At 34.4% G+C, this 22,597-nt stretch overlaps 1 protein-coding gene across 1 annotated transcript in view; it reads right to left on the reverse strand.

Annotated features, from left to right (window-relative positions):
* The window catches only part of HAPLN1 (hyaluronan and proteoglycan link protein 1), a 33,318-nt gene that overhangs the window by 6,558 nt on the left and 4,163 nt on the right, over window positions 1-22,597 (reverse strand). Inside the window, exon 3 of the mRNA XM_049766177.1 lies at window positions 5,564-5,935. Coding sequence (XP_049622134.1) covers window positions 5,564-5,935 — 372 coding nt within the window. The remainder of the gene's footprint in view (window positions 1-5,563; window positions 5,936-22,597) is intronic.

Consider the following 22,597-nt stretch of genomic DNA (forward strand, 5'->3'; position numbering starts at 1 on the left):
CCTAAATCACATGTAGGTCAGTTTTTTTCAAAAGATTTGCAAGTTTTGAATTAATATGAAAAAATAACAGTTCTAAGACATAACTAGAATAAGTTGTTATGTTTAATATACTAAGATAGAGGCTTCAAGTGTGATATTTTCCTGCAGAGTCCATGCATGTCTATATAATATCATAATATATGACAATATAGCATATATTATATACATATTCATTATATATTTTTCCTAATTGAAGAAATTCTTTGAAAAATATAGTACTTAATTTGTTATTCCTGGGTGAGTATAATCAAAGATATACTACAATTAAAGTTTGAATGGCAGTTTACATAAAATTAAAAAACATTTTGAACTATAAAATATTTGCTTTGTCTCCTTTACCTTATGTATGCAAGTTAAAAAAGATTAACAAGGGTTTTAAGTAAAGATTTCCTAGTAGATTGACCATCTCATAGAAAAGCTGAACTGTTAATTTAAAAAAATGTTAGCAATGAGAACAAAAGTAAATAAAATGATAACCATAGGAATCTCTTTTGACACATAAATTTGCTGTAGCATTAACAATCTTGTGAGAATATGATGTACCTTGAATGTTATTATAGACTAACTAGAAATTATAAAGTCACTCATAATCTTCATGCTCTGATTAGTACATTAATAGTCAAGGATCCTCAAGTTTTAATGATAGTATCGTGGTTAGCCACATATATATGTATATTTATAATTTCATTAAAAAATGAATGTTTAGCTGTAATTGAAGAATATGTGGATAAAGTGCAATCCTGTAAAGTTTTCTTAAAAACAGTGCAGTAGAGATAAGAGCAAATCAAGAAAAGATAAAATAAGATTGGCTGGGTATGAGAAATAATACAGAAATTAAAGTGCTGACTGTGCATCATATTCTATTCCACACTATGGCCAAGCTGGGTCTTAGATCATTCAACAATCTGGGTCATAGATGTCATCTATGATATCTTGTTTACATTTTAGGTCTTGAGAATTACTTCTATATACTCGTGTACATTCTTTCCTGCTTTGTCATGCCTTTTTCCCTTTGAGTGATTTACCTTTTACGGTTCAAAGAAAACAGCTGTTTCTTAAAATAAAAGTGATTTTTCCATGGCCCCTCTATTATATTCACACAATCTATTGAATTTGAAGGTTTAAAGCCATTATTTAAAACACTCACTCAGTTGTAGACTTCTTACTGAGCACTAACTTTGCTTTGGTCCTTGACTCAAGTAGATCATCTTTAGTAGGTAGAGACGGATATGTGAATAAGTGTTTATAAAAATATGACATGAAGCTGCAGAGGAAACCTGTATGTTATAATAATGTTGTAACTTGGAGATAAGAGGGAAGACTACGAATTAGAAGTGAATTTTTTTGGTTGTATATTTTTTTTGGGGGGATACATAGAAGATCTCAGGGATGCTGCCAGGTTGGTGCTTCAGATGCTTCTGGCAGTGATTGAAGGAGAATATAATTGTTTTTTGTTTTATTCTCAAAGAATTATATTTTCTTCAATTGATCAGAAATAGATTAATACCTTAAATACTAAAATGTCAGTTATTTCAAGGAGGACCCATAATCCCTGACTACTTCTATTCATTTTAAAGTACAAAAGAAATAGAAATTTATATGGTTATACTATTATACAATATATCTAAAGTCCTCTAAATTTTATACCCAGTACCTTTTGATCATTTGAAACACTTGTAAGGGACTGAGGAGAAAGCTTAAGTGGCGGAACACATGCCTGGCATTCTTGAACCCTCAGCTTCAATTCTTGGCACTACATGCATGTCCCCCTTCTACCTAGTACCATCAATTACTGTGATGACCCCCAACTTCAAGAAATATCATCTTTATATTATGTGGAAGACAGAAAATATCACTTGGATCAGGAAATACTGTATTTTGAAAATTTAGGAACTAACAGAAAATAATTGTAGAGTAAAAACTTTACACAGATATTAGAGTTCAACTTTGTAGTTCATAAAAGAGGAAGTAGAGGCACAAAAAAGATAAGTAACCTTTCTATTATTAAACTTATTTTGCAGATGTGGAACTAACCTAAACTTTGGGTACTATGAGCTTAAAGCTCTGTACCTTGTCTCTAGTCACCTTTAATGAAGAAAATTATTTCTCTACTAGGATTGACTGTCATAACTTTCATCTACAGCTATCATTCTACATAGAGCCAACATAACATAAAATTAACATGTCTCATTAGGAACTGAGAGATATTGTGGTGTTCTTGGAATGAGAAATATGACATAACTAAGAGTGACAAGTGAGGCACAAAAATGCACTTTGTAACAACATAAACTTTATAAAAGATATATAGTATAGCTCCATAGATGTGATGGGGAATATTGAGATATTCATGAAGCTCAGGTGTGGTAAGAGAATAAGGAAATTAAGTTTCTCTATTGACAAGGCATAGAAGGTAGAGGGATACACAAAGGTATTTATCATTGTTTTGTTTTGGAACCACTCTTGTCAATGCTCAAGGGCTTATTCCTGGTTCATAATCAGGAAGTATTCCTGGTGGTGCTTGGGGGATTATATGGGATGCTGGCAACTGAATCCACATTGGCTGTGTGCAAGGCAAACATCCTGCTTACTGTACTATCTCTCCATCCCCTGTTTTATTTATTTACTTATATATATATATATATATATATTTGTGTGTTTGTTCTTGGGCCAAACCTGATAGTCCTCAGAGAATACACCTGGCTCTGTGCTCTGAAATCACTCCTATCAGGCTTAGGGGACTATATGGGATGCCTGAGATCAAACCCCATTAGGCCACATTGCAAGGCAAATGCCTTACCTGCTGTGCTATTTAGATCCAGCTCCTTCTGTTTTATTTTATTTTATTTTATTTTTGTTTGTTATTGGGCCACACCTGGTGACACTTAGGGGTTATTCCTGGTGCGCTCCTGACTTGGGGAACCATATGGGACGCCTGGGATCAAACTGAGGTCCGTCTTAATCAGCCCCGTGCAAGGCAAGTGCCCTACCGCTGTGCTACTGCTCGGGCCCTCCTATTTTATTTTTTAATTAAACATTGAGATCTTGGAATCACACCTGGTAGTCCATATGGCTTCTGGCTCTATGTTTAGGATTAATCCTGGTCAGTTTGAGGAACCCTTGTCAGAAGCATGCAAGGCTAATCAGCTGTGCGATCTCTGTGATCCCAGCAAGTTTGCTTTTATGGTCTCTATTCTTTTCTTTCTTTCTCTCTTTCTCTCTTTCTTTCTTTCTCTCTTTCTCTTTCTTTCTTTCTTTCTTTCTTTCTTTCTTTCTTTCTTTCTTTCTTTCTTTCTTTCTTTCTTTCTTCTTTCTTTCTTTCTTTCTTTCTTTCTTTCTTTCTTTCTTTCTTTCTTTTTCTTTCTTTCTTTCTTTCTTTCTTTCTTCTTTCTCTCTCTCTCTCTTCTTTCTTTCTTTCTTCTCTCTCTTCTCTCTCTCTCGCTCTTTCTTTCCCTTTCTTCTTTCTTTTTCTTTCTTTCTTTCCTTTTTTCTTTCTTTCTTTCTTCTTTCTCTTCTTTCTTTCTTCTCTTTCTTCTTCTCTCCTTCTTTCTTCCTTCCTTCTTCCTTCCTTCCTTCCTTCCTTCCTTCCTTCCTTCCTTCCTTCCTTCCTTCCTTCCTTTCTTTCTTTCTTTCTTTCTTTCTCTTCTTTCTTTCTTTCTTTCTTTCTTTCTTTCTTTCTTTCTTTCTTTCTTTCTTTCTTTCTTTCTTTCTTTCTTTCTTTCTTTCTCTTCTTTTTCCTTCTTTCTTCTTTCTTTCGTCCTTCCTTCCTCCCTCCCTCCCTCCTCCTCTCCTTCCTTCCCTTCCCTTCCATCCCTCCCTCCCTTCCTTCCTTCCTTCCTTCCTTCCTTCCTTCCTCATTCCTTCCTTCCTTCCTTCCTTCCTTCCTTCCTTCCTTCCTTCCTCCCTCCTTCCTCCTTCCTTCCTTACCTTCCTTACCTTCACTTCCTTCCTTCCTTCCTTCCTTCCTTCCTTCCTTTCTTTCTTTCTTTTCTTTCTTTCCTTTCTTTCTTTCTTTCTTTCTTTCTTTCTTTCTTTCTTTCTTTCTTTCTTTCTTTCTTTCTTTCTTTCTTTCTTTCTTTCTTTCTTTCTTTCTTTCTCCCTTCCTTCCTTCCTCCCTTCCTCCCTCCCTCCTTCCCTCCCTCCTTCCCTCCCTCCTTCCCTCCCTCCCTCCTCCTTCCCTCCTTCCTTCCTTCCTTCCTTCCTTCCTTCCTTCCTTCCTTCCCTTCCTTCCTTCCTTCCTTCCTTCCTTCCTTCCTTCCTTCCTTCCTTTCCTTCCTTCCTTCCTTTCCTTCCTTACCTTCCTTCTTCTTTCTTTCTTTCTTTCTTTCTTTCTTTCTTTCTTTCTTTCTTTCTTTCTTTCTTTCTTTCTTTCTTTCTTTCTTTTTTTGTGGGGTGGAGGTCACACCAGCTGCGCTCAGAGGTTATTCTTGGCTCTGTCTCAGAAATCGCTCCTGGCATTATTTGTAATTGAATGCTTTACTTCTCATTTCATTGCACATAATATAAAAAAAATGTGTTCAGGTTGGCTGGGGTGCTAATCGCAGTCTTCATCACAATTCCAAAATAGACTTACTTTTCTTTTTTTTCTTTTCGGGCCACACCCGTTTGATGCTCAGGGGTTACTCCTGGCTAAGCGCTCAGAAATTGCCCCTGGCTTGGGGAGACCTTATGGGACGCTGGGGTATCAAACCGGGGTCCTTCCTTGACTAGCGCTTGCAAGGCAGACACCTTACCTCTAGCATCACCTCACCGGCCCAGACCTACTTTTCTTATTCCCAATTTGCAGTAAAGAGTATTGTAACTAAATATATATATGGGATGCCCAGGGATCAAGTCCCTGAGGTCAGCCACATGCAAGGCAAACGTCCTACTGCTGTGCTACCACTCTGGCCCCTTGGTTTAGAACTTTACCGTTGTATACTTTTTAGTTTTTTATATTACTAAATATATATTATATTTAGGAAATAAATTATTCAATATCACCCCCAAAGCTTTGATCATTGATCAAATGTCATTTGATCAATGACAGATTTTGGACTATGGAAAATTGCTTCTTGCCAATAATATTTAAATAAGTCTAGAGGGTACTTTTTTGCCTTTTGTTAAATTAAGTTTTCTCAGTTATCTTACAGAATGCAATCACATGTATTTTATTTAGTATATGCCCTTCACAACACTTGCTATTATTTTGAAACAGATAATTATAGAAGCATAATTAAAAAGCATTAAACCTGAATTTCTGATAAGCCAATGATGAGCTTTCAATTTGGAATAGCATAAGGCAGACCTTGAATATTGTTCATTCAATTCAACTGTTCATATCTTCTACTTGTGAATGGCTTCAGCTTTGAGTATAACTATTATATCTATGAAAGCTGAATCAAAGACAGATTGTAAAAGACTAAACCCAGATCGATTTTGGGTTTCTTATCCCACCATCATGGTAATTGTTAGATGTTATTTATGATAAGGAAAAAAAGAGCAATGATGATTATTTCTAAGTTTCACATGGTTTACAGGTACATACCTTGTAAGTCTAATGCTACCACGGCGGTGTCATCTTCTAATCCTTCAATCACTTCACACTTATATCTCCCATAGTCCTCCAGAGACAGGTTTGTGATCACCAAAGAAGCATCATTATCATTACTTCTCCTCAGAAACACTCTACCCTGGTAGGTGCCATAGGTTTTCTTGTGGTAGCCCATTGACACAAAAACATCCACTTCTTTGAGGTAATCTGAAGTTAACTTGGTCCACTTAATTCGGATTTTGTGGGTTCCTGAGCCAAATGCTGTAGGGTCTCGGTAAAATTTGCATGGCAGTGTAACATTGCCACCTCTATGTGAGAACACCTTGGCTTGTTCAGCTTCTACCAGTAGACGGGGACCATTTTCTGCTATAATGAAAAATAAATAGCTATTAATATGATTTTAGACATTTAAATAAAATTAAGTGTGTGACTTATACAAGGTACGTGACGAAGAGTACTATAGAGTGATATGCTTCTCTGTTTTGTTGAATCATTTCAAACCATACAAAAATTAGCTCTGAGACCTAGAGGACATATGAAAAGTAAATATGAATTTAAAGACACTAATAAAAGAAAGCATGTATATTATTATAAAAAGAACGACTTTAGATAAGACTTCATAGTTGCCTGACATTTGATAATTTTTATAATTAAATGTAATTATCTTCTTTTATACTTAACAAAAATGTAGAAAAGTCAGGGAGTTACATGATTCAAAATAAGCCCTTCCCCCAATTCTGAGACTGGTAAAACTAACTCTTCTACACTAACCTTCTAAATATAAGCTTAATATATATTAAAATTATTAAATGTATAAAGCAATGCTGACTTTGTACTGTGATGATCAAATAGCACAGACTGGTCTGTCATCTATGACTTCAAACATACACCTCTGATATGGATCAGTTTAAGCAACACATATGTATTTTATTTTCACACAAAATTAGTTTAAGAAAGATTTTTTTAAAAAAAATAAACACTTGAAAAACTGGTTTTGAAACATTGTCATCAAAATTTAAAAAGTGTAACCAGTTATATTTAAAAATATAATGTGTTGGATGCTCCAGAGCAAATATATATATCTATATATATAGATATATAAATACATATATAAAATGTGTTAAAGTTAAGTTAATGTGTATCTAGTTATATTTACATTTACTTTTGATTAGCCATCTAACTAGTTTCTATTTATTCTATTTCATTTCCTTCCACTTCTCTTTTTGCTTTCTTGTATAGATTGCAGTATATTTTTTCCCTAACCTTCCACCTTTTTTTTTCTTTTCCTTTTGTTTCTCTCCTTTCTTCTCCAAGGACTCTGCTGCCTGAGAGAGCATCACAATAAGCTAAGCCTGCTAAGTTAGCAGGAATGAGGCAGGTCCCTAGAGATCCATCTACTATTTTCAGATCTTGGCTTTCTCTGGGATTCCCCTGATTAGCTCTTTGTGCTTTTGACCTTGACAAAGAATCTTTAAGATTTTCAAAATTTAAATATGAAAGCAATGTAAGAAACTCCCAGGCACACACACCTCACTCACACAGTTTTCTGTGACAATGTAAGCTGTTTTCACTTTTATCTTTTTTTAAATTTTTTTTTATTATTTTTTTTATTTTTATTTTTTGGCCACCCCCGGCGGTGCTCAGGGGTTACTCCTGGCTGTCTGCTCAGAAATAGCCTCTGGCAGGCACTAGGGACCACATGGGACACCGGGATTCGAACCAGCCACCTTTGGTCTTGGATCGGCTGCTTACAAGGCAAACGCCACTGTGCTATATCTCTCCGGGCCCGACTATAAAACATTTTAGTTACATGATTTACCAGGAAAATTGTCAGTAATTTCCATGTAGATCCCAAAGCTTAATTTATTTAATGGCATACATAAGACTCTACTTAAAATAAAGTATCTAAATGTAGACATAGTAGTTCTGTTTATAGCATCTCAAATTAAAGCACAGATGCTTCACATACAGGTTAGCCCCTTTATCTCAGAAACCAAAAAATTTCATAAAGCCATCAATGATGTTTCCACTATGGTCATGATAAAATGAGATTATAATTTAATATTAAAATTTAAAATGAGCCACAAGTCCAGTTTATCAAGCATTTCCTTTAGGTCCTGGTCTTATTTAGGTCCTTGGATTATTAGATAAAATGCACATCTAAATATTCTTTATAATTTTTTTTTCTTAGGGCCAAAGAGATAGCACAGCGGTAAGGCATTTGCCTTGCATGCAGAAGGACGGTGGTTCAAATCCCAGTATCCCATATGGTCCCCCGAGCCTACCAGGAGCAATTTCTGAGCATAGAGCCAGGAGTAACCCCTGAGCACTGCTGGGTGTGACCCCCCCCCAAAAAAAAACCCACAAAAATATTTTTTTTTCTCAATGATCACCCAAGTTTTACTAAATATCTCTAGTTTCATTTTTTCTATAAGGAAAAGTGCCCAGGTTTACTCAGCAAGACCTGAGGAACCATAAGAAATATTTCCTATAAGAGAAGTGGGGGGAACCCTTGAAGGTGACCATCACATGCGGTGGCCTGAGTTTAGTCATAACAGGAAGCTACAATTCTGTGACTTTAAATTTCTTCACTCTGAAGTCAAAACTGCTGTCAAATAGTAAGATATAGGGTTATTAGAACAACAAAAGCAAGGTCCCTGATACAATAAGCACCTTAACCTCACCACTACAATATACTAGCTTGAAAGTTTGTGTAAATTATGAAATTTCTGCGATACAATTTTTCTTTCTGTGAATTAGGCAGAGTTATTTCCACCATCTACTGCTGACACAGATATAACAGGTGCATATGTATTCACAATAAGTAACGAATACATAGAGCATTTATGACACACAGAAAGTGAGTACTTACAGACATCTATTTTGTTGTACATGTTTTCCACAAGATTCTTCAAAAGTGAGATTATCATATTAAATATCATTTGGGAATATTTTAACCGTCTACTGTTTTACTTGTTAATCTTAGAATCATGGAATGTAAAATATTTAAAATACAACCTGTGGGGCCGGAGAGATAGCATGGAGGTAAGGCATTTGCCTTTCATGCAGAAGACCGGTGGTTCGAATCCTGGCATTCCATATGTCCCCTGTGCCTGCCAGGGACGATTTCTGAGCATAAAGCCAGGAGTAACCCCTGAGCTTCCAAAAAAAAAAAAAAAAAACCCAAAAAAAACTGTATTATGTAGACTTGAAAACTATGGAGTGGCTTAGTGTATAGTTTACAATAAAGGACTGGAGATATTATAAATTAATGAGTTAAAAATCAAAAATCTTGTATAGTGACTGAAACTTCTAATGTATTTAGAAAAATATACTTGTGAAAAATTTTTTTGTATTTATATTCCAATACTGTGAGCAAATATAGTATAATATTGAGAACTGAGTAGAAGCCAAAAATCCACTGGCATCAAACAAGAATTTTTTTTAAAGGAAAACTGCTAGAATGATAAAATTAGACCATTCTGTGCTGAGGCAATAAATGCCAGAAACCCATGTCTGACATTCTACGAGCCTTAAGAAAGAAGTGTAATATATAACACATTGAGTTACAGAGGGCTATTAATGCTCACCAGCCCAGATCACCAACATGGCCTTGAGAAAAGTGTTTTCATTAGTTTGCTTGTTTTAGAAAATTGATGCTGCAGATTATACAGAAATGAATATTGCTAACAAGAGTGGCTATTATAGAATGTATAGAAAAATGAGTACAAGTGTGAGAACGAGATGCTCTGGATTCTGTTGTGGGTTCTCCAATGGCCCATCTGATACAGCTTAGGATCTGCTTAGGATCACTTTGATAAGCTTTCACCATGGAAGTCAACTATTATTGCAAGAGCTATGAGAGGGAAGTGCCAAAAAGTAGAAAAAGGAATTAATCGTGTTGGTCATTAGCTTTGCACCATCTTGCCAAGAGTAAGTATTAAATTGATCATTGGATTAATAAACCTAGATCAGTTTAAATGAATGATAATATTGAACGAAAAGATAAAAATGAAACTTTATATTAAATGAGTAATGTTGGCTTTCTTCCTTGTTCATGCGTTTTGAAGGGACTGAGCATTTTTAAAGTTCAGCTAGTAAATGACCGAGTTTTCTGTTTCTATTAATGAGACTCAATGAGAGTGGCTGCAAAGACTTGATGCCCTTCAAGGACTATAGTTGTTTCCAACTGTGAAATAGCAGCACTTCATTATTAGTTTACAAACTCTGCTGTGAAATTCAGAAGACATCATTCCATTTTACCTAATTATGAAATCAATGTCATGACCAACTACTGTATCAAGTTGCAATAAAACGCATATGTTATCTCCAACCATAGGATGATGTTCCAAATCATTTGCAAATAAATAACAAAACAATTTTAAAATATGTAATTAGTATTACTTATCATTATTATATCTATTGAAAGTATAATTTCGGAGAGTTTACTTCCAAACAAATATGGTGACAAAAAAAAAACAAACAAACTAACACTTGACAAAAAACACAAAAAAGGAATTCTTCTGGGTACAAGATGGTTTTACACTATTTCACAGGACATTTCTGCCCTTATGTTTATTGCAGTATTACTCACAGTAGCCAAATATGGAACCAAATAAAATGTTCAAGAAGAAATTGTGGTACATACATACAATGTAAAACTACTGTGTTTTAAGAAAAGATTCCACCGTACAATTTGCTGCTACTTGGATTGATCTGGATAGTATGGTGCTGAGTGAAACTAGTCAGGAGAGGAACAGATGCAGCATGACATCTCCCTTATATACGACATGAGGAAATATATTAAAGAAACAATAACAATGGCCAAAGGCACCAGAATCTGAGAACTGGTATTATAGAATCAAGTTTACCAAAGGTGAAGGTGGGACAGATGCAATGAGATAATGGTGGAGGGAAGCAGTCATCACTTAGCAGATGGTATGGGAATATTATGTGCATGACACTTTATTATGAACAGTTTTGTAAATTACAGTGCCTCAAAAATAGTTGAAAAAGTCAATTGTGGTCAAGTGAGACATTGTAGGCAGTTAAGGCACTTGGCTTACACATAGGTGACCTGGGTTTGGTTCACAGCACCACCTTTGGTCAATCCCTGACTACTGAACTCTGTGTACAGACCAGAATTAAGCTACGAGTACTCAAAAAACAACAAAAGTAATGCAAAATAAACCATCTTAGTAGTTGCTACTTTCTTCTTAAAGGTATAGAGATGAAATACTTATAGAGTTTTGGATTCCCTAGGCAATAACTTGTAAACAAACTTAGGACTTTATAATGGGTAAATTTGCTAAACAAGGATCAATGTCCTCATTGGCCTAAAAGAAAAAAAACTACTATCATCATTGAAAAAATTTTACTTTGGTAAGATATTCTGTAATGTAAAATTTACTGTTTAAATACCTTTTGGGGGGGGGATGTTTGGGTTTGCACCTGGCTTTGTGTTCAAAGATCATTTCTAGGGGACCATATGTGGTGCCAGGAATCAAGCTCAGGTCTTCTGCATGTAAGACTAGCACCTTACCCATTGTACAATTTCTCTGATCCGTTTAAATGATTTTAAGTGCATAGTTCATGCTACTAATTATTTTCAAAGTGTTGTGAAACCACTGTCCCCATCTACATGTAAAGTTTTTTATCATTTCAAGCAGAAATCTCATTCTTTCTTGGCATTTCAGCTTTTAAATATAAACGTGGTTCATGATGATTCATTTGAGGAACATTGCACAACGTTTTAAAAATTCTACCTTATTTGTATGCGATTTGCTTGTCACCCTGATGGGTTTGGATGTGTAAGATTAACTAACACTTGGGATCTGTTATTTTTCTTAGAGAGTAGCCAAAATGCCTGAGGATGCGAATCAGGATGAGTTATATCCTTATAATTGTGTTTTCCTTAGTTTACTGAAAACACTCTTTCTCCCTGGGCCCATGTATTTTTTTCTCATTTTTCATGTCATTCTAAGGAGTGTCATTCTAAGGAGTACTCAGGGGACCTGAGAGCCATTCCTGGTGATATTTGGCCAACTAGACAAATAATTCATTATTGGGACTCTGCGGTTCTGGAAAACACTAAGGTATTCCTGAGAATTATTGGAAGGCCATTTGGACTATTTTCAAGACCCAATGGTCCTTTTCTTCTTTACAATATTCCTCCAGCTTCACATAGAACCTAGCCTGTGATGCAATCTGTGGCTGCAATATACTTGTTTTATCTCCAGTCTTTGCTTATTCCCTGGCTAGGCACAAACTCCTTAGCATTCTTTATAGCTCTAAAATGCTCTAAAATGAAAATACTACATAAAAAATTAAATACATGCTAAAGGAAATATTTAAGTAGACTACATAGTTTTGATATGTTTCTCAGTGAATTTTCCACATGATATTGTAATGGGATACAAAATTTAGGGGAAAAGTAAGGAAGATATATTAAGGATTCATTTCTTATTATCATTATTTTGTTCCCTTTTGATTGCAATGAAATTTTCTTTTCTTAAAGAAGCTCACCAGAAACCACTGAACATGTTAGCTGATTATAATTCTGACATTCGGTAGTTTCAGAAACTTTTATAAGAGCTTGGTTGAAGAGAGAGTTCAGGATGTGAAGGTGCTTGCCTTGCTTGCACACAGCTGTAGCTGTGACTTGTTCAAATTCATGACACTACAAATTATTTCCTATTTTCTATTCTTTAAAGATATTTTAATTGCCTATTAGCTATTGAACTAATTAATCTTAATTTACACACATTAGATATACTATATATTATGTTACATGAGAGAATTGCATTTGTCTAACTTTTATTATTGTGTATATCCAATTTTACTTTTTATTATGATTGCTAATATTTTTCTGTGCTTATGTGAGAAATTAAACTTCATCATAGTTTGACTAGATGGAAAAAAGCTGAGTTCAGTACTATTCATGTTTTGGTGAATCCCCTGGAGGGTTTTGGAATGAGTTTCTTTGCAGATAAGGATGAGCGACTCTGTTATCCTTTTAGAGGGCTGATTCCTCTTTTTTGCCTTGAAACAGACTTTAGCTTCTTCTTCAGCCATTTTCTGTGTAAAAAACTGAGTCATGCTCTATGACTCAGCACTCAGGAAAAGCCCACTTGGAGAGGTAAAGAGAGGAACAGTAATTCACTTTCCTTTCCTCTACCTTCATTTACCACTTTATTGGAGTTGGAAATATTCTTGTATTAAAGCTGAGCCCATCTTTGCTTTCACCCAAAGCTCACAAGCGAAATAGGAATATGTATTTTTTTAAAAAATATTTTTAAAATGGAAAATGCATGTATATTTACATTCACTGCAGGATATCTGAAAAGATTTCTAAAAAATAAGAAACAACCAGATTGTTTATGGGAAGATGAGGTGAGGTAGAGGGTAGAGGAATTAGGATAAAGGAATTTTGGGGAGCTTTTCACGGTATACCCTTCATATAAAGCAAAGAATTATGTGAATATATCATCCATAAACAGCTAAGCACAAAGTGGTACCGATATATGTAGAATAATTGATAAAATTTAACTTAACAATAAAAACAAAAACAAGAGTCTAGTCTAGTTCCTAGAAAGGTACATAAAAAGTCAGTACCTTGATTGCGATATATTGCCACTAATGGATGATTTTAAAGATCTATTTTTCTATAATAATATGTTATCTCTAAATGTTTCTCCAAAATGTAAAAGGTATGTCTTATTTTTTTGATATTTTAAGACTCTGGTTATAAAAGGACAGATTATTGTTTGGTTTTGAAATCTAAAGGAAAAAAATATAATGTTGAAATGGATTAAAATTATGCTTCTGTTAAGTTGATTGTTGATGTTTGTCACCACTTGCTACCCTGTCTTTAATCTCAGAGACACAAGAACATATTCTACTAGGCCCCATGAGTCACCCTGTCTGGGCTTTTTCTCTTAACTAACGAATAGTAGTATTAGTACCTTCCTATTTCCTATCAATTCTATTGCAAAATTAATTTATCTAGGTTCCATTTTTATATTTTTCTAAATGGCATGTATTCTTCCTTTGAAGACCTGCCTTATTTGATCTATCCTGTATTCTCTTAGTTACTGATAATATCCATCTTACTTCCTCTCCCAAAAGCTAAATTGATTCTTTTATTGTTTGTTTGTTTTAGTTTTAGGGCCACACCCAGCAGTGCTTAGGAGTTACTCCTGGTTCTGCTTTAAAAAAAATAACGCCTGGTAGTCTCGGGGACCATCTGCAAGCCCTATACTCTGTGCTATTGCTCAGACCTCTCATTGATTCTGTAATGGAAAAATGGCCATTACAACATAAAGTATTGTTGGGCCGTTAGTGTGTACTATGTTATTGTCAAAGTCAATTTTCATAGTGAAAAAAAAAAGTACTGTGTTAATATGCTAAAACATATTTTGCTTTCTAAATTATTTTTCTTCATCTCTTGCTGTCAGGAGTGTGCTAAGAATTCTATTATCAAAATACTTTGGTCTATTAAAATACTTATTTTTATTTTACCTGTTTTTTAAGAAGTTCTAAGAATTATTTTGCATGTTTTTCACAAAGTATTTGTTTATTTAATTAAAAAAATTTGGTGTTGCCAGAGAAAGAACTCAGGACCTCACATAAATAAAGCATGAAATCTGCACTGAGCTATGTCCTGGCCCCAATAGTGGTTTATTTGTTAAACATAAGAATTGAGACAAAAATCTGTCACTTTCTGTGCCACAGTTTTCTTAACATCAGAAAGACTTTAGTTATCTTTCCCTGAGTATTTGCGACAGTTACATGAAGTAACATGTTGCAACTTTAGGTCAAAGACTGACACACTGCATGCTCAGGAAATATTAGCTCTTATTTGCAAATACTCACTGAGTGTCCAACACATGACAAATAGCAAAACAACTTCTATCTTCTGCACTGTATTTTTTCTTGCACTTTTTTAGGAGGTGGTTCCTAGAAAGCATGGTACTTGAAGAATATACATCTAGTGAACATGTAATGATTCTGCTAAATCAAAGGTTTTCAATAGGGCAAGGCTTTTAATAGGACAAGGCTTTCAAAACAAAACAAAAATAAAATAAATTTATCTATGTAGAATTCAACTTCTTTATGACTCCCAATTTCACGGTAATCTTCATGTAGTGTGGGGATGAAATGTGTTTATTTGTATCTGCTACTACCTATTTATTCTAGATCCTAAAAGTCATCACAGTGGCCTGTTGGAATAATTTGCTCAAGGATCACTCCTGGTAGTGCTCAGGGACCATATGTAGTAACAGTGATTGGCTAAGATCAGCTACATGCAAAGCAAGCACCTTATCTTCTGTACTATCTCTCCAGTCCTCAAACCTTTAGCTCATATTAATTTTGTTTTTATCTGAAACATGGATCAAATGATTAGAATAAAATGGTGGCTATTGTATTCATCATTAATTTAGTCATAGATTTTCAAGAAAAACTTAGATGTAACTTTTGTTTTCTTTTTAAAGATTAAGAAAAACAGAAGCAGCATTCATGAGTTTGAATTTTAGTTGTACCATTTTATAACTATGATATAAACTGCTGATGTGTTATGTAAATTGAGGCAAACTGCTTTAACTTCTCTAACTTCAATTAGGATATTTGCTCTTACATAATATTGTCATGATGTTATGAGGCTTAAATTAGACCAGCTAGGTTATATGATTTCTATTGTGAGTGGTTTTTAAAGATAAAGCTATTTATTGATAGCATTGCCATTGGTAAATCCAATATTACATTTCAGAACTATAGACAATTGTAGTGTGCTTGCCAATCAAGAATTTTCTACTTTGGGGTCAGAGAGATAGTACAGTGGGTAAGATGTAAGATGATGCCCAATTATTAACTCAAAACAAAGGGGTTCTCCCAATTTCCTTTTTCCTTCTCACATAGCCCTTTGATATGTAAACATCCACCTGGATCACTCTACCCTGCCTGATCCTGGTGAATTTTGTTCTGGGAGAGTAAAGAAAGAGCAGTTCGGTTTGGGCATGCTCAGGCAGAGATACTACAAGGTAAAAAGCCACTAACTCCAAGCCACTGACTGGCTTGACTTATTTATTCTTTTCTGGCTTTTGGGTCACACCCAGCTGTGTTCAGGGGTTACTCCTGGCTCTATGCTCAGAAATCACTCCTGGCAGGCTCAGGGACCATATGGGATGCTGGGATTGGAACCACTGTCCTTTAACATGCAAGGCAAATGCTCTACCCCCATGTTATCTCTCTGGCCCCCGTTTATTTATTTTTGTGGCTACCCTACCTACACAAGACCTGTTTGCCTGAGGTCAGAAATACTCATGTGTGGTGATCTCACAACCTGTGGGATTTATTTTATAGGTAAGTCACTTGACTTGAATGTAGGCAACTTGGGTTCAATCTCCTGCATCCCATATGGTCCCCTGAGCACAGTCAGGAGTGATTCCTGAGAATAGAATTAAGAGCAACCCTAACAATTTTCAGAATTTAAAATTGAAATCTGTGGACAAAATTTTCTGGACACCAAGTGACTTTATCAACATTTAGAATAAAGTTTTGTTTACATAGAATCATCTAAGTGATGTACTAATAATACAATCAAATTTCAGTATTTAAGTTACTTAAGATGTTTTTTAATGACTGTTAAGTGATAATATGCAGATAGCTGATATTTTAAAAATGTATGCATAATCTGTGGCACATCAAGAGGAAAAACTGTAATCTAAGTTGCTTAATGAAACCACTGTTAATGTGCCTACTATTTTTACTAACCACTGGAGAGTCATTTAATGGGTTTGTTAATGGCTGTGGGGAGGGAGGAGTGGGAAGTTAATTAATGTGTTTTAATTTTGTTTAGCTTTGTTTGAACCTGGGATTGAACCCAGGAACTCACTTATATAAGCCTCATTCTTGGCCCTTTGACAGTCATTTTTGAGGTCATACATATCTAACACTATAATATTGTACCAATACAAAATATACAACATATATTTCAAAATTATTTTGAGAACAAATGTTGAGAACAAATTTCAATGTGCTCACTTGAAATAAAACTATTTCTATTATTTTTTTCTCCTTGAGTTCTATAACTTTTTTTTTTGAGTTCTATAACTTCTTAAATGAATATTTTAACAGCATTTCTAGAGATCTTTATGTCCTGGAATACTTTTTAAAAACCTTACTTTTACATGTAAAATAAAAGGCCAAAGCTAAAATTATTTTTTTCTTAGGTACAGAACTCTAAATATTTTTCTTGACATTTGGTAAAATTAGATAAACAGGAACTGTTGAGCCTACTTTAATATGAAGCGACTAATATAGATTAGTACTTTAGCTGAGTACACAGTTATTGCAATGTAACAACCAAAGGGTGATGCTCCTCTATTTATAGATATTTTTTCTGCATATTTGGAAAAAGTTCCAGATAATCACTGGTTTATGGCATAATTTTCCCTTTCACCATCCAAGATGGGACAGAGAAGGCATTAGAGGTTAGTGTAAATTTGTTGCTGCCTGACTAAATTTCTAGATTTTGGTTTTATACCAGAAAATTTGTTTTAATAAATATTTTATGGACTAACAAATAATTATATATTCTACATTATTAAATATGTTTATAAATTGTAAGATGTATCCTATAGGCTAAATTTAAGTGATACAGTTTAGTTGATATAGTTAGAGAGTTCTAAATAGTAAAATCCTTCTGCTGGTCACAACACTATTTTCCATACTTTCACCTCTATTTACATTTTATTTTTATACGTTGGGTCACAATGGTGCTCATAGCTTATATCTATATCTGTGCTCAGGAATCATTGTTGGTGTTATAGAAAAGACCATATGTGATGTTGGGGAAACAAGTGTAATTCACATGCAAGACAAATGCCTTACTTTCTGAGTTGCCTCTTTGGTTCTTTATGTAATTGTACATTTTCTTGTTATATTAATTGTCTTGGTAATAGTGTTCATAGGAGAAATGATCTGTTCTTTCACAGACAAATCTAAAATTTTTCATGAATGAGACCAAAATTCTTTAGAATCAATAGATTCTCAAATTAACATAAATATAAGAAAACTAAGACATGAACTAAAAGATGTAAAGTTGGTATGATGTATATATATTTCTGAATATGGATCAATAAATGTTTAAAAAGGATGTATCCACCTATAAAAATTAATTATTTGTTTAAGATTTATAACCATTGTGGGGCCGAAGCCATAGCACAGTGGTAGGGCATTTGCTTCGCACATGGCTGACCTAGGATGGAACTTGGTTCGATGTCCTGCGTCTCATATAGTCCCCCAAGCCAGGAGCAATATCTGAGTGCATAACAGGAGTAGCCGCTGAGCATCACTGGATGTGGCCCAAAAACAAGCAAACAGAAATTATAATCATTGTACATGTGCATACCTATACGTCTAAAATGTCCTTATGCATTTATCCAAGTATAGCAATCATATGTAAAATATATTGATTTCCATGTATGCATTTATGTATAATTTGAACTGTTTTTGAGTACTCCTACTAAACCCAAGTAGTTCTCCTCCCTTCATAACAAACTCAGTGAAGCCAAAAAAACCCATGTATTTTGATTCTCTATTCATTCCCCCAAATCTTTTTAAAGTAGGCTCTTGCTCTGGGTTGAAAAGGTGTTTGCTTCATACTTTCATATTTTTTATGTTAAAGCCTCAGCCCAAGTGTGTCACTATTTGGAGGGTGGGTATTTGAGACATGAGTTTATGACAAAGGGAGTCCTTTTGATTGGGATTACTACTTTGTGAGAGTGATTACAGGGCAGAAAAAAATAAAATAAGTCTCGAATGAGCTAGGAAGTTGTTCTCACTGATATGGGCTTTATTAGCGCCTTGATTTTGGATTGGATTGTGAAGAAATAAATATTTTTTTTATCACATGGTCACTTTTGATTCCATTTATGGGTTTTATTTTAACAGCCTGAGTATAGTGTTAATGTATTTATGTTTGTAGTATGTGAATATCTTATATATATATGATCTGTCTATATATGCAGTTTTCTTTCTTTTATAATAATTCATAATATCCACATGATTATATGCTTAATTTGATCTAATAATAACCTGCTATTTAATGTAGGGTTTTATTGTCATGTTTGTCTTTATGCCCTATAAAAAACCCATGAAAGACTTTAGAATTAATTATCTAATACTGATTATGTTGCTAATTTTATCATTTCATGAGGATTTCTTAATTTTTAGCTAATAGTTTTTAGATTTTAATTCTTAACAGATCAATTTGGAAAAATATGCTTCTTGATGTTTGTTGGTTTATGTATTGTGATAACAAATAGCATGCTCTGACTCAAACGGGAAAAAATAATTTAAGTTTGTATAACACACTTAGAGACCAAATAAATTTTAAGTAGAAGAGATTAAATTATGCTGAAGTATTTTTTTCTAGTCTCTCATTAAATTTTAGCTCTGTAGATGGTTTGTGAACATACATCATTAAATTCATTCCTTTCCCTTGCTCCTGTTTTGCACCATTAGATCTTGACTCTGCAGATATTGCATAAAAAAGGGATAGAGTTGCAGTCACGAAAAGTTAATTCAACTCTCTTCAAAGTGGCACACATCTATTAGATAGCTTGTTGCATCCTGCTTCTGGTGGTTACAGAGAGTATAAGATTGCTATGTGCAATGTTGTTATTCAGGCATAAAAATGTGATAAATTTGCCTTCTCCACTCCAAATCTTTTTTTGCATCCCACTCACCCCATAATCTGCATCCCATTCATCCCATAACCTGAAAATTAAAGTTTCCCTGAGATGTGAAAGACAAGTGAGGATTTGTTGAGGAGTGTATGGATTTTGGGCTTATCTTTGTTTAACAAACATGTATTGACCACCTACTGTGTGACAGGCACTAATTTCAGTAATTGAGACCTAGGTCCCTATTATGATCTTTGGGACATAATCAGACTAATGTTCCAACTCCTAGGGAGCTGACATATGTTCTTATGATAAAGATAGTTACACCTATTACATAAAGTAGACAAAGTAGAAAGTCAGTGTTACACAGAAAGGACAGAAAATGTAGTTCAGGGTAATTCACTTAGAAGGTCAGAAAGAAATGAGCCTCAAATTGAGGAAGGGAATGATTATCAAAAGAAATTGCCTCTGATCAGCCAGGTCACCTTGGACAAGCCACAAAAAAGCTCTGAGTTATTATTTTTTCATCTGTATTATGAGTTATTGGTAGAAATGAGATACTTATACTAAAGCAATTTGAATATTAAAATTTCTTAAACTATTATTTAGCTTATACTAAATTACAGAATAAAAACACTCATTTAGTTAATATTAAGTAAGCCCACACAATGTGTAGTGTGTTCCTAAATGTCATGGGTGCTTCAGGATTTAAGTTATGCTCATTATAAGAGTAGTAATTTGGAAGTATCTAATCATATACATTCCTTTACTCAACGAACATATAGTAAGTACCTACTATGTATCAGCTACTATCCAGAGCAGGTGCTGCAATGTTGATGGAGTCTGTCTGACGAAGAAGGAAGGCATGTTAGCAAATAAGTAGCTCATGCTAAATTGAGTTTAAGAAGTTGTTTGGGGGCCCGGAGAGATAGCACAGTAGTGTTTGCCTTGCAAGCAGCCGATCCAGGACCAAAGGTGGTTGGTTCGAATCCCGGTGTCCCATATGGTCCCCCGTGCCTGCCAGGAGCTATTTCTGAGCAGACAGCCAGGAGTAACCCCTGAGCACTGCCGGGTGTGGCCCAAAAACCAAAAAAAACAAAAAAAAAAAAAAAAGAAGTTGTTTGGGAGACACACAGGAAGGATGATACAACTGCATTGAGTAGGTTCACTTCGTCCAGGAGTTCTAAATATACCTTTGATTTGTCATGAATTTTGGGCAATGGTTTCTTTAAAGAATTATTTTATCTTGACAAAGGTGATAATATATTTCTCTTAGGCAATTGAAGGCAACAGCTTTTATTCCTAATAAGTTTTTACTTAGTAGGAAGAAACACAGAGTTGCCTATCTGTGTTCATTAAGTCAGAAGTCAACTAAAAGGGAAAGCAACCTTACTTGCTTAATTACAGTATATAAGGCACTTTTGTTGCTGTGGCTAAACTGGGTTTGGTTCCCAATACCTCATATACTCCTTTGAGTCTCTCAGAAGTGATTTCCGAGCACAGAGCTAGGAGTAAGGCATGAACACAGCCAGCTGTGGGCCCAAACTGGAAGTAAAAAACAATATTTTAACTTCATTAGAACTAAATAATCATAATAATATGGTTCTGTGAGTCAAGATAAAACCAAACAGTAAATTTCACTGGTATTTGTATTGCAAATCATATGGGAGTCTTCTATCTAAATACTTATCTAATTATATCTATATATGTATTTTTAGATAAATATTTGTGATTTCTTTTTTTTTCTTTGTCTTTTTCGTAATTGATGGATTTGCTTTTTCATTTATTTGATTGTTTTGTATTTTTGATTGTGTTTTCTCGGTTATGTTTTTTGTATTTTTCTTGTTATTGCTTTGCTTTTTGTTTGTTATTGTTTTTGTTTTGTTTTGTGATCTTTTTCTTTTTTCCCTGCCCTTTTCTAAATTGATACTTATAACACCTAGAAGGACTCCTCCTAGGTTTTTTATCTCTTTCTTCTTTTCCTATTTCTATATCTCCAACAGAACCATATAGCTTGAATCATCTTGTTCAGCCTCATAAATTGAGTGGGTGGGGGGAATGAATGGTACCAGGTCTAGACACTCACATGAACATTTAGTGAAAATAAAAAATGGTCAAACCTGAACATCAAATACAAAGTCAATGACAAGAGACTCTATACCTAATCCACAGCAAGCTGTACAAGTGGGGACCAGTTATACTAGTATTCTGGGGAGTAAAGGAGGAAGATATGGGATGCATGCTGGGAACAGGGGTGGAGGGAGGACATCAATGCCCCTGATTCATTGTCACTATGTACTATTACTGTGAAAGACATGTAATTCACTTCAGCCACAATAAAAATTTAAAAATATATTTGTGCTTTCTTTTGCATTTGAAAAACATGTTCATGACAGTAGACTCATACATACAATAACGACTAACATTGGATGTTTACTTTTGCCAAACTTACTTATATCTCTTTTCCATATATTGTCTCATTTAATTCTCACAAAAGTCCCTATATAAAACAATTATAGGACCCACATTGAACAACCTGTTGGGGTTTGCACACTTGTACTTACTTTTATGTGTGATGCTATAGTTTCTACCCTTTTTTCCACTGTTAACAGTGATTAGCACCAATATTGTGTTATGTTCTAATTAAGACTAAATAGATCAAGTAAACTATACAAAATCTAAGGCAAGTGAGAAGCATTAGGGAAGATCCTCTTGAACTTATCATGAGACCTGAATATGAATAATGGAAAGAAAACACTGAATATGAACACTGGAAAGAAAGAAGAACATACATTCTCTCTGACATGGCTAAAAGACTAAAAGATTGAGCTGTCATGCATTGACTATATTTTGCATTTTTCATTGGTGAGTGGGAAAATGATCATAAAAACATCTATTCTGTCTATGTAGATGTCTTCTTTGGTTGTTGTTTGCAAGCTACATTCAGTGGTATTCAAAGATTGGTATCCCATATAAGATTTTTCCCTAGGTGTCTCAAATTTCAAATGATTCAGAGGTAATTTGAGTAGATATATTAATAAATGAGGAATATAATCCATTAGTTGAAAGTGTTACAGAGAAGACAGTAACAGCTGTATCTCTTCTTGTAGAAGAATCTGAGAAAATCATTATCATCTATTGAGGATATAATATGAGATATATAAATTAATACTCTGCATGCTATTAGCAGTTTCCATGTACAAGTAAAATACATTTTCTTATGAAGTCAAATAAATTTAAGAAAATAATTCATGAGAAAAATTTAGTGCATGTGAAAACTTTACTTAAGACTGGTATATTGCATGGCAAGCTTGGTGTTTCCTATTGCAAAATTGGATCA

Source organism: Suncus etruscus, chromosome 2, assembly GCF_024139225.1.
Source record: "Suncus etruscus isolate mSunEtr1 chromosome 2, mSunEtr1.pri.cur, whole genome shotgun sequence".
Classification (NCBI taxonomy): Eukaryota; Metazoa; Chordata; class Mammalia; order Eulipotyphla; family Soricidae; genus Suncus; species Suncus etruscus.